Source organism: Crinia signifera, chromosome 2, assembly GCF_055691185.1.
Source record: "Crinia signifera chromosome 2, ASM5569118v1, whole genome shotgun sequence".
In the NCBI taxonomy this organism is placed as follows: domain Eukaryota; kingdom Metazoa; phylum Chordata; class Amphibia; order Anura; family Myobatrachidae; genus Crinia; species Crinia signifera.
In genome coordinates this window covers 243,269,441-243,282,016 of record NC_139218.1, presented here as the reverse complement: position 1 = coordinate 243,282,016, position 12,576 = coordinate 243,269,441, and the positions used below count along the sequence as shown (strand labels likewise).

Genomic DNA, 12,576 nt, shown 5'->3' with positions numbered 1-12,576 from the left:
TCTCATAGCATCTCATATAAGTGTATAGTAAAGTAAATGGCATCACACCCTATAAAATCGAATGCGATTTTGCGGTGCTATGCGAGCGCATGCGATGGCATCATCTGGGGAAAAAAAAAGAGCAGAGAATAAATTACATAGGACAATCGCACTGCACGCAAAAAACGCATGCGATGCGATTTTCTTACGCAGAATCGCCCTCTAAGCAATTTGCTTAGTGGGAACCCTGCTAGGAAACAAGTACCCCCAAAAGGACTAAGAGCATATTTTAAACAATGTACACTGGGGCTTAAGGCTGTTGATTGAGCAATCCTAAAAGCACTGTCTATACCCACAAACAAATGTATATTATATTAGAAGTCAACCCTAAGTAGACGCATTTAGGAACAGATTTGAAGTGCTAAAAGAAAACTTTATTTCAAATGGTCTGCTGTCTAGTCTCCCATTTTGTACATTTAAACAAGTCTCTCAATGAGCACATTACCATAGTTTTTTTTCTGAAACATTCTTCAAGTGTTAAGCTGGCCATATACTAGATGACTTCCTCGAGCGGAGAAGTCGCCCTGATATGGCTGCAATCCGACAGATCTCTCCTGCTGGTGGTGCGGCTGCAGTGAAATACATGAGATTTGGACGTTTTTTGTGCAATTGATTGCCGTAATTGCATATAAAAGTGACCAAGTCGCATGTATATTGCTCTACCACATAGGTTATCAAACTCTGTGATCAGAACCCCACGCAGGTCACCTCACAGAATCACAAGTTAAATAATTAGCTCCACCTGTTGATATTTAAAAATGTGTCAATGAGTAATGAGGACACCTGTGCACCTGCTGGTTGACCTGGAAAACGTGTACTGTGTGGGATACTGAGAGGACCGAGTTTGAGAACCTCTGCCCTAGTGTATGGACACCTTAAAGGTGAAAGTGGATACTTGTATTTAAGGAAACTAACTATTGCTCCACCATACAGTGTACATTCCTGGAAAGGAATACAAAGTATTAACAACATGTACATGGCTGCCTAAAGTATGGAAGTGTGCAACATACTAATGGTAAAACTTACTAAATGTCTTTAGCTGCTAGACTTTAAGGTCCATACACACTGGGTGATTTTGCCCAGCGTGTATGGACAGCGATGATTGTTTTCAGCAGATGAAAGGCTTTCCCGGCGATGAAGCGGGAGTGCACAGCAGCGCTCCCTGCTCATCGCCAGGGCATAAACACTGGGCAACTTTGAGCTAAAAGCCACTCAAACAGCGACTTTCAGCTCAAAGTCGGCCAGTGTGTATGGGCCTTTAAGGTGTTTTAAAAAGTGCTACTTGCTAACATTACCGCTGTGGTCCTTCAGAACTAGAAAATAATTACTGTCTACAAACTGCATGGTGCCATCTGGGTTGCAAAGCAATGCAATTATGCCCTGATTATCCAAATTGTGCATTACAATATCCAGGAATAACCAAAGTTGATGGGCCTGGAGTTCCTTGCCATGGATTAGGATTCTTCAGAAAAGGACATGCCCATGTCCCAGAAGAAAAAAAAGAAAGCACAAGAATATGACCGGAGTTTATGGCTACTATAATCTGCCAATATTTTTTAAATGGCGTGTCTCATTTTTCGTACCTGAAAACATTTTTTTGTGGCTTCATCAAGATCCTCTAAGGGATTAGGTTTTTTCTGCTCTAAATCAACAGTGGGCGTTTCCAAATCTTTGTTTTTCTTCTCTGATGTGGATTCCTTTCTTTCAGACACAACGCTCGTTTCTTTTTTTGATGAATATAGCATTATAGATAAGATCTGAACAAACAAATATAGAACATTACTACAAGGTGTATAAATCAGGTCAATTTTACCAATCACATAACATATAAATCTGTTTCGCTTGAATGCCATGTAAACAACCATTGCAGTCTAAGTCTAAAGCTTGTGTCATAGATAATTTTACAAATGCCCTATATTAGAAAAATCACACAAACTTATGTACACCTTAAATTGTATAGGAGAATGTGACTAGTTCTGTAATGATCTCATTATTTTCTCCTGTCTGATCATGTCAAAATATTTTTAAACCCGTTGATAAATCAGACCAGATTGAAAATGTGTCTGGTTTTTGGCAAAGTGATGATTTGTTCAGTTCTGCTTCCAATTCAGCTATGTGACTGGTAGCCCAAACTTAATACCACACTCTTGGCTAAATACTTATCTCCTGGAAAAAAATTAAATACAGTTCCTTGTTTGCTCCTTGAGTATCCCCCTGTACTCTTTTAATGCATAACCCTGATTTAATTCCGAGTCTTCCTTCATCATTCCACCTGCTTCAGAGAGGGAGTCCTTCGTCTAAACCAGTGAGCCGTTTGTGGGGGGATGTGGTTCTTTCCAGACATTTGCACGCTCACCCAATTCAATCTGGATGTATCTCCTGCAGTCACTTTATTCATGCATTGTGCTACAGCAATGTAGGGACAGTACTAAAAATATTTTTTTGGGATGACAAACCTACCTATAGATGTAATATCTAAACTTTGCCAACTATGTAGGATGGTCTGTGTAACGCTCTACCCTCCTACACATTGGAATGGAATAGGAAGCTGAATATGGAACTCTGAAGAAAAGTGGACCCAGTACCGAATGACCAAATATGCAGAATAGGCACTGGCCTATGGGGCCCGCAACAACGGATCAAAAGAATATTTATTTTATCTTGAAAGAAAATGAATCAACTCAAAGACAACTTAACATTAAAAGACTCTATAGAGAAAATGCTGTGTTAATGTATCGCACCTATTTACAAATGAGGGGCATATTCAATCCGTCTTGTCGGAAAGACGGCAGTTTCTGACTTGAATAGGTCTATTTAATAAAGTTTTTTTTTTTTACGACCGGTCAGAATGTCAGAAACCGGTTGGATTGGTGACATAGCCGCGGATCCACCTGCTTTTGACTGAAACGCGGCAAAATCAGATTTTGGCTCAGTTTCAGGCAAACTCAATCAGACTTGAAAAAATGTCAGATTGAGGCAGAGGGGACGGTGTAAGCAGCGGCAGCTCACCAGGCACCATCCTCCGCCGCTCCGAGGGCGACAGCATCTCACCCGGCCGCTTCATGTCATCGCTCACCCAGTCCCAGCCAGGTAAGCAGCAATCAGCGGCCCAATCGGCATTTCAGATTTGGTATCTGATTTGAATAGGTAGTGTCAGAATGGATCCGACACTAAATGAATATACTCTTTAAAGTACAAGATTACAGACTGTTGCAAAGGTATTTCTAAAGATAATCTTTCACTTTTGCTTCTAGTGTGTATGGGGCTTAATATCATCTCAATGTGCTATAGGTGTCATATCCATTTCCACTTGATGTTTTGCATGATTTCAATGCTGTAAGGGCTGTTCTATATAAATATATATAAGTCTTTGGAAATCTCCCTCCATTGCAAATTTCTTATGGTTCCAGAGGGTTGACTTTTATATATGTAAATGGAAACTTAACTGCCCCCCGGCATAGAACTGGTTCAGAATCAAGGATTCAGCTGACTATAAGAAACTTCCTTTGACCCCCCCTTCCTTCCTGGTACGGGACCTACAACTCATCTCTCCTTGTCAGTACAACCCCTTTCAGTAATGTTCAGGCTTAATATCTCACATCCATATTTGAGTTACCCTTTGCTTTCCCCGTGTCCTGCCCCTTTCTTTCCCTGGTCTTCCTTCCCTCTGCCCTATCTCACTTGTCCCTGCTTTATATATACAGCTTAGGGTAATGTTCATTTAAGCACATTTATCTTTTTTTATTTTATTTAGTATACTGCCTAACAGGTGCTGTTTACATGTGTCCTTGGATTTGTGAGAGACATGCACTTATTAATTACTTATGTTCATCCGGCTTATTTTCTGTATACTTGCCGTGTGTGTTTGTGTGTACCATTTTACTGTTTCCTTACATAAACACAGATCGCATTAAAAAATCTGGATAGGTGTGCAATTATTAATTGGATGTTGAATACAGTATGTGACCAGGTCTCCAGCAGGATTGTGTAACAGCCCCAGAGAATTGGACAAGGTTGTATCTGGGTTGCTTCTCGATGTGAAAATCATATGATACAGTTGGAGACTTTGTAAGCAGGTGGATACATTTTGTGGATAAATCTTACCTCCAGATCACGAAGTAGCCAAGTTTTACTAAAACCAGTCCCTTTACTGCATTTTTTCACCAACAATTTTAGTAGCCCAGACTGAATAAATGCAGTTTGAATTTCTTCAAAATCATGATTCTGTAAAAAAAGAATTTTATTAGCAAGCAAAAACACACATTTTTTGATACATACATACATACATACATACATACATACATACATATATACACACAAAGTAGGTCATGTGCTCATCATTCATACCATAGCCAAACAGGGGTGCCACCCACAATTTTCCAATCAAGATATACATATATAAAGGAGGACACGCCATCATTCCTGATGAGTTGTGTACACAATATAGCTTACTACAGTTTGAGTATCCCTTATCCAAATCTCCATTTCCCAAATTATTCCGAAAACCATACATTCCTGAAAGTGCTAAAAACTTACAATGGACATCTGTAACAGCACTACTGGGGACATGATATGTAACTGGCACTAAATATCTGCAAGAAAATTATTGCTTGGCATTCAATGTCCGTGCCTGAGATAGGACACAAACTTTGTTTCATGTTTTTGAAACCTTGGTTTATGCACAAATAAAATAGATTTGTGTGTATTTCATATGGCTGATGTGTTAATTCACCATAACTGCTAGATACTTCAAAATACATAATTGAAAAATAAAAATATTCTGAAACACGGAATAATCAGTTATCCAAAATTCTTCTGGTCCCAAGAATTTCGGATAAGGGATACTCAACCTGTACACACACACAGAGATATTTCACCAAGCACGTTCCAGGTTGTAACATGGATGTGTCAATATCGTTATTTTGTGAGTAAATAAAGCGGACTGAGCACTATGTTATATGGGTGTACCACTCGAGGATGGTTCTAGTCGGAAGCGAAATGCTGAGGAAATACGAGTCACCCTGCTGCTAACCTGATATGTAAGGAATACATTTACAGTCTTTGGGGTTGATATAATTAGCCGTGGTACTTATGTATTATCTGGGCTCCCATGTTAAATGCACCCCATTTTTTCATACCCCTACTATGCAATTACGCATGGAGTTGATTTTATATAGTGTGGCGAGCGCAGCGAGCCACCGTGCCCGAAGCGTGGCGAGCGCAGCGAGCCCCGCGAGGGGACGCGGTCTCATAAGAAAAACGGGAGCCCAGATATTACATAAGTACCTTAGCCACAAATAATTCACGAGTGCGAATCATCATGGGACATAAAGCACTTTACAGCGGACGGAATTCGCACTAAAGTGCTTGCTGCCCCATATCGTTGCGAGCAATTCATATCAAATTTGCCATTGCGAGATCAGGTTAATTGGGGTGCCGGCGTTTAAACGGCACATCACACCTTTCGCAAATGATAGGATCGACCCCTCTATGTGCAACAAAGCATCCACTCCCCTATTCCAACCTTTCTTTAGTACTTTTATGCCATTTGAATTACAGTATTATACATTTTTATATTATTAATAGAAGTATGCATCAACTAAATGTTTTCCCACAATTAAGCTACAGGCAATGTTTGCCATATACTACATGACTTCTATATCTATATTTGTGAAACTAACGATATACACTCTCACTATTGCCTTTTACCGTTCAAGTAATATTTGTCTCCTCTCATTTTTGTCGTTTATATTAAAATAAACAGATATAAATTTGGTCAGACTATCCCCCAATGAAATCAGACCTGTCAGACCAATGCAACACCCTGAACTCGCCTCCAACTCTTCCAAGATGCAAAAAACTGTTACGTCCCATGTGAATTCTATTTTAAATCCCACCTGTCCAGCAAACCAGGCCTAGAAATAGGACATTTATGTCAAAACACTGCAGTAAACCATTCTAAAACTTGTTACCTTAAGAGTTTTGTACAATCCTTTGAGAGTCAGTGACAGGACCCAAGTAGCCTCAACGGCTTCTGTGCAGCCATTGTCCAAATTAGACTGCAGAAGGTGCCGGGAGATGGAGGCAAAATGTTGGAGATATTTCTTAAGACTTCCTTGCGCCTGTTGGCTGTCGCGGTCACTGTGCTGGAGCAACTGGTAGTCTTTCACTAAAACGAGAGTTTGAAATGAGAAGAGGCTCAGATTAGCTGTTTTACTTACATTCCCTGCAAAACAACAAAAAAAAAGGGAAAAAAACTGAAGAAATGTATTAAAAAAGTGACAGTTTCTTAAAAGAAAAATGCAACTAAACTAACAAGTGCTAGAGAGAACAAAAGAGCAATGGATAGTTTACTGTATCTCTACTGAAGGATTTAATATAAGAAATACAGGAATTCTTGTACATTTCTTGCAGATTGTTTGGAACACCGGAATAGGATACAGTCGCTAGGTCGACAATATGAAGGTCGATATACATTAGGTTGACTACTAAAGGTCGACATATAAAAAACTCATGTAGACATTTTGATTGTCAACCTTCCCATTGTCAACCTAATGCTTGTGTCGACCTTCTGACCCTGTCAAACTTAGCCCGGTCTACCTATTTCGTGTGTCGACCTTCAGTGGTCAACCTAATGTATGACACCGTCATAGTGTCGACTCTGAGGCATACCCACTGGATTAACCTGGGCTACAGTGATAGAGAGCTTATACCTGCAAAATCTACAAGCACGCTCACTCTAACTAGTTTTCACTGACAAAGCCCCGAATCGCAGGCCTGGGGTACAACACAAGAGTGACGGATGATGCTAACCAAGAAAGAAAAACTGAAATACAGACATAACATAATGAGTAGTCCAGTTTCTCCCAAGGGACTAAAAAAATTATGTAACAAACAAAAAAGCACTCTTCATCCATCGGGATGCACAGTATGTTGCGATGAAACCTGAGATAGCTATACTGAAAATAATTAATTGGCTCTGTGTAAAAATGTTTTAATCTGTGTAAATAAAATTCAAATGCAGTAGGTTTCTGTAGGTGAGAAGACGCCTCCAGTGTGCATTTGTGAGATCCAAGAACTGCACCCAAGGACAAAGCCTCAGATAACCATCGACACCATCAGTTATGATACATGGTGGCTTAAATTTGCTCAGGTTGGCCGTCAAATCCAGACACCTGAGTTCAGTGAGTATGCATTTAATGGCGCAGAGCCTGTGTCTGTCGAGCCTTCAGATGTCACAGCATCTTACTAATGCTGCGGCTGGCAGCAAACTATATTGAAAGACCCATTCTATATATATGCGCAGAAAGGGTCTTGTAGACAGTAGAACAATTTAAACATGCTTGGGATAGGCATATGAATATCCTTACACAGAAATAAGGATTAAAAAGGGTTGAGGTTACCTGAAGGGTAAAATAAGGGGCACACAAAGAAGGATAGTGCCAGTCGCACTGGAGGGTGTACTGAGTTTTTATCACACAAAGGGGACCCCTGTTTCTAAATATTTCCTGGTAATGATAATATATTTTATTTACTCTGTGTTTTTCAAGAGGGGGTGCTACCATCGGACACGGAATATGGACAATTTTTGAAAAAAAAGATAAAAAGAGTGTCTCTGGGTGGTGCACAAAAGAATTTAAACGTAAAACATAGCTTTTAATTATTTCTCGTTAAAAAGATTTTGCGAAATATTTTGACATAAAAAATACATAAAGTGACACAAGACGGGGAAATTTAAAAAGGATGTTATATCCATACACAGTGAGTTCCCCCTGTATTGACTTCCCCACTAATTCAGTTTAATCTGAGGAGCGTTAATTATAACACAATTGTATCCACTGTAGCCTTTTACTAGATTGCCTCTGCCTGTACAGGCAATTTTACTTGTAGGTAACACACAGGGAGAGATCTCCCTCACTGGTGATAATGCTTATTTGTAACATGCGGCGGGGAGGCATAGAAGTTCATGTAGTGGCCACATTTCTTTAATCAATTTAGCATCAGAGGACAGGTCACGTTATTGGTAAATTTTTCACGTAGGAATCAGTGTCTACTGTAGGTGGGGTGACCGCCTGCTCAGTTATTTGCTAGTTGATTGGCGGGGGTCGGGGTGCGAGGATACGGCACCTCCGATACACCGCCTGCCCTGGAGTTAGGAATCAGCGGTGGTTAGCGCCACACACACCACTGTTCTAACAGCACGGACCCAGTGTCGACTGGAGCCCGTTTTTTAACGCTCAGTTTAAATAATACATAAATCAGAAATGCATTCAAGGGGGGGAAGGGGGACACAGACACTGCGGGTGTACTGGTCTGCGTACGCTTCGCAAACGAGTTTCCTTAGGTCCTAAGGAAGCTCGTTTGCGAAGTGTACGCAGACCAGTACACCCGCAGTGTCTGTGTCCCCCTTCCCCCCTTGAATGCATTTCTGATTTATGTATTATTTAAACTGAGCGTTAAAAAACGGGCTCCAGTCGACACTGGGTCCGTGCTGTTAGAACAGTGGTGTGTGTGGTGCTAACCACCGCTGATTCCTAACTCCAGGGCAGGCGGTGTATCGGAGGTGCCGTATCCTCGCACCCCGACCCCCGCCAATCAACTAGCAAATAACTGAGCAGGCGGTCACCCCTCTGAGCGGTCTGGTGACATAGTGTCAGAAACCTCATCCGTACACTACACCTGACCGGCTCAAGGGAATATAATCACCTACAGTAGACACTGATTCCTACGTGAAAAATTAACCAATAACGTGACCTGTCCTCTGATGCTAAATTGATTAAAGAACTGTGTCCGTCCTACACTGTGGCCACTACATGAACTTCTATGCCTCCCCGCCGCATGTTACAAAAAAGCATTATCACCAGTGAGGGAGATCTCTCCCTGTGTGTTACCTACAAGTAAAATTGCCTGTACAGGCAGAGGCAATCTAGTAAAAGGCTACAGTGGATACAATTGTGTTATAATTAACGCTCCTCAGATTAAACTGAATTAGTGGGGAAGTCAATACAGGGGGAACTCACTGTGTGAGGATATAACATCCTTTTTAAATTTCCCTGTCTTGTGTCACTTTATGTATTTTTTATGTCAAATATTTTGCAAAATCTTTTTAACGAGAAATAATTAAAAGCTATGTTTTACATTTAAATTATTTTGTGCACCACCCAGAGACACTCTTTTTCTCTTTTTTCAAAAATTAAAAAAGGGGCAGACTAGATGGGCCAAATGGTTCTTATCTGACGTCAAATTCTATGTATGTACTGTATGTATGTATGTATGTATGTATGTATGTATGTATGTATGTAACCGCAAGCACTGGATTTGTATGTAAACCATTGTGTTTGCGTACAAATCTGAATTAGGCCTAAAAAAGCAAAAGGCTATTTATCCTCCACAAGACCTATGTTAATAGATTGTCTATGCCCTTTCAATAGCCAGAGAAGTAAGAAGGCCCTGATTCAGAATGAAACCATAAAACACTTTTGGCTGAAGAGCCCACACTGATTCCGCCGGAGTTTAGGGAAACGACCAAAATGGCCACGTCTGCATTACAGAAGAGGTGGTCGCAGTCATAACAATGACTAGGGAAGATAACCGTTGCAAGTAGACTGCTCTTCTCAAACACAGAACATTAGGGAAGATCAAGAGGATATCTGCAGTTTAGCAACCCACACACCAGGGGAACAAGCAACATTCTGGTTAACACAGTGGATAAAATGAGGGAACTTCACTGCAGAGCTATCTGCCTATGTTATTTTATAGCTCATTATACCTCCTCATAAAAGCCTAACAATTTGTTAGGTTACAGACTTGATAGAGTCACAAATATGAAGGAAATGGCTCCCTACTTACCAGTTTTACGTTTTCGTGTTTTGAGGTCAACAACGACAGCTCTGTTTTTCTCTGTGAAATGCTTTAAGATGATCACATCATGAGGCTCTTTGGCATTATCAATGTACACAGACCGTGTTCCCATACATAGTACCTGCAATAGAGAAAAAATCATATACAGAGTGAATCATCACGTGTGGATAAATACCATGAAAAATGAAACTCATTGTAAAGCACAGATTAAATAATCTATTCTTTAAAAGAGTAAACTCCAGGAGACCGCTCGGCAGATGACATTTATGTTTGAAATGTATAAAGGGCAATGATGTTACTAGCCAAACTTCGCTAATAGAATGACTGCCAGTTAATATTTTGTCCATAAACCCAATCTGTTCTACAACATGATGCTTCTTAAAGAAACCTCTGTGACTCCATCAAGCTTTTAAGCTCGATAATGAGATGGCATTAGCTACAATGACCTCATACCCATTTATGCTAATAGTCATAGTATTGCAACATTTTGTGGATCAAATGATTTGTGAGCGCTGCATTAACAAAATAATATACTGAGGTGACTGAATAAAAAAAACAACACAATTTATTTGGATACTGCATGCTGCATTAAGTCATGTTCATTTTAATGCAATGTAAGGTGTGTGTGTGTGTGCGCGCGCGCATGTGGGTGGGTGGGGGGGCATTGTAGAGACCATTTTCCCTCTGAATGCAGGTTAGGACGCTACATGTCTAATGTGAAATAAAATGCGCCAGTTTTCACAGCATTAGAGGGAAATCAGCGTAAATCCACTTAAATGCCATACATCTAGTTTGAGCAAGTACATGAACATTGAAACTATTTAATTTAACATTGATCTCCTTAAAAGCATCTTCAATGTCCACAAAATACAATATTGACCAGAAAAATATAATATGAAATTATCACTGAATGAAGCACAGATTATATTCATTGCATATGATTTAAATACAGTCAAGTATCACAACAGATATAATCAAGGTAACAGTGTAGATTTCATTTCTCATGCTGCTCATTGTAATCTTACCTCTGGAAATCCAACCAAAACCAACAATGTGAAGATATTGGTGTTTTTTAAATGTAGTGGGAGCTGTTGCATACAGTGATCTGTGAAAGCGGTCATCACTTTCTGCCATTTTGGAGAACTATTTAACTCCCGCAGAATATCTGTCATTGTACAGGCCCAATCAAGGCCTACTTTGCTGGAAGAAAACAGAATGGTATTTATATATGACTGATTAAACATTCCATAAAACAAATGCAGTCTATTAATGATTTCACTGGTTTAACCGATATGACACCAGTAGCATATTAGAAGTGTTGGGTGGGGGGCATGCTGGCCAGTGATCCTTGTTTGCGATCATGCCTTTGTTGCAAGACCAAGCCCAATTATCTGACACCTTGTGCATGCCTTCGGCAAAGACAATGGGTCATATTTTTCTGGATCCACCCCTAAGTGACACAATGTCCATATTTGGGACTAAAAGAAACGCTTTAGCAGGTCTTTATAAAATAGGCAAAATTGACATCTGTCTATTAGAGAACATAAAAAACCAACCTGTCCAGACATGCAGCTCCTAGGCTAAACAACAGCTGAGTTGTAATCCAGCCATCTGGAAATGAACTCCCATCACCTGCAGTTGACTCGCTACTCTTGCAAGAAAGGACATTGCGCACAGCGTCATCTACCTCGGCTGGGTTTAGTCGTAGGATTAACTGCCCCAGAAGGCCCAAGGCCAAATGGTAGGATTCATTTAAGTGACCAGTATTGGAGAGAACAACTTGAAACATCAACGGCAGCACTTGTTGGAGGTTCACTGAGCAGCCCACTGTATCCTAGAAAAAAAAAATGTATGGATATTTGCACTTCACATAATCATCTTTCCTTGGCTAAACATCAGTATACTGTTTCATTTGGCAGACATTTAATTTGTCTCTTATATATTATCTTGCCCGATTTCTTTATAGAGTATAAGAAGAAGCGTCACTCCAGGTGCTGATTCAATAGTAGTTTACTGCCAGACCTCGAATATATATATATATATATATATATATATATATATATATATATATATATATATATATATATATATATATATATATATATATATATATATATATGGACCAATGGTGACCGGCACTCCAATGCAGATAGCAACTGGCTCCGGTGCTCATCCCGTATAAATATAATACACAGTCCTGGAATGGATGTCACTCGAAGCATGAATTCAAAAATAAATACGCGACAACTGTGGTGTGACCACACCACAGTTGTCGCGTATTTATTTTTGAATTCATGCTTCGAGTGACATCCATTCCAGGACTGTGTATTATATATATATATATATATATATATATATATATATATATATATATATATAATCTCCGTTTGATGCAGTGATACATCACCATCACCCAATTTGCATTCTACATGTACTCCATCAGTAGTCGTCATAGGTAAGATGAAAGGATTGGTGTGTTCTAAAATTGTGCTGCTTATTGTTTATCATCACCATTAGTGCAGGGTTATGTACTCCTGGTTAGTAATTGGATGCTGGGAATTGCAAACTACACGTTGGTGATGTGTCCCTCACTTTCATGTCAAAAGACCTTGCACCACTGGAGCTATGCTGCTACCAGATGATTGAAATGGCTGGATTAGGAGGTGGCAAGATAAG

At 39.9% G+C, this 12,576-nt stretch overlaps 1 protein-coding gene across 2 annotated transcripts in view; it reads right to left on the bottom strand.

The window, feature by feature from the left end:
* ZZEF1 (zinc finger ZZ-type and EF-hand domain containing 1) overlaps positions 1 to 12,576 on the bottom strand; it is a 130,301-nt gene that overhangs the window by 21,384 nt on the left and 96,341 nt on the right. For both annotated transcript variants that reach the window (XM_083174134.1, XM_083174135.1), the window contains exons 40-45: positions 11,457 to 11,734; positions 10,926 to 11,100; positions 9,889 to 10,021; positions 6,012 to 6,208; positions 4,144 to 4,263; positions 1,623 to 1,796 (exon numbers count right to left, since the gene is read on the bottom strand). In XM_083174134.1, the coding sequence (XP_083030260.1) occupies positions 1,623 to 1,796; positions 4,144 to 4,263; positions 6,012 to 6,208; positions 9,889 to 10,021; positions 10,926 to 11,100; positions 11,457 to 11,734 (1,077 nt within the window). The remainder of the gene's footprint in view (positions 1 to 1,622; positions 1,797 to 4,143; positions 4,264 to 6,011; positions 6,209 to 9,888; positions 10,022 to 10,925; positions 11,101 to 11,456; positions 11,735 to 12,576) is intronic.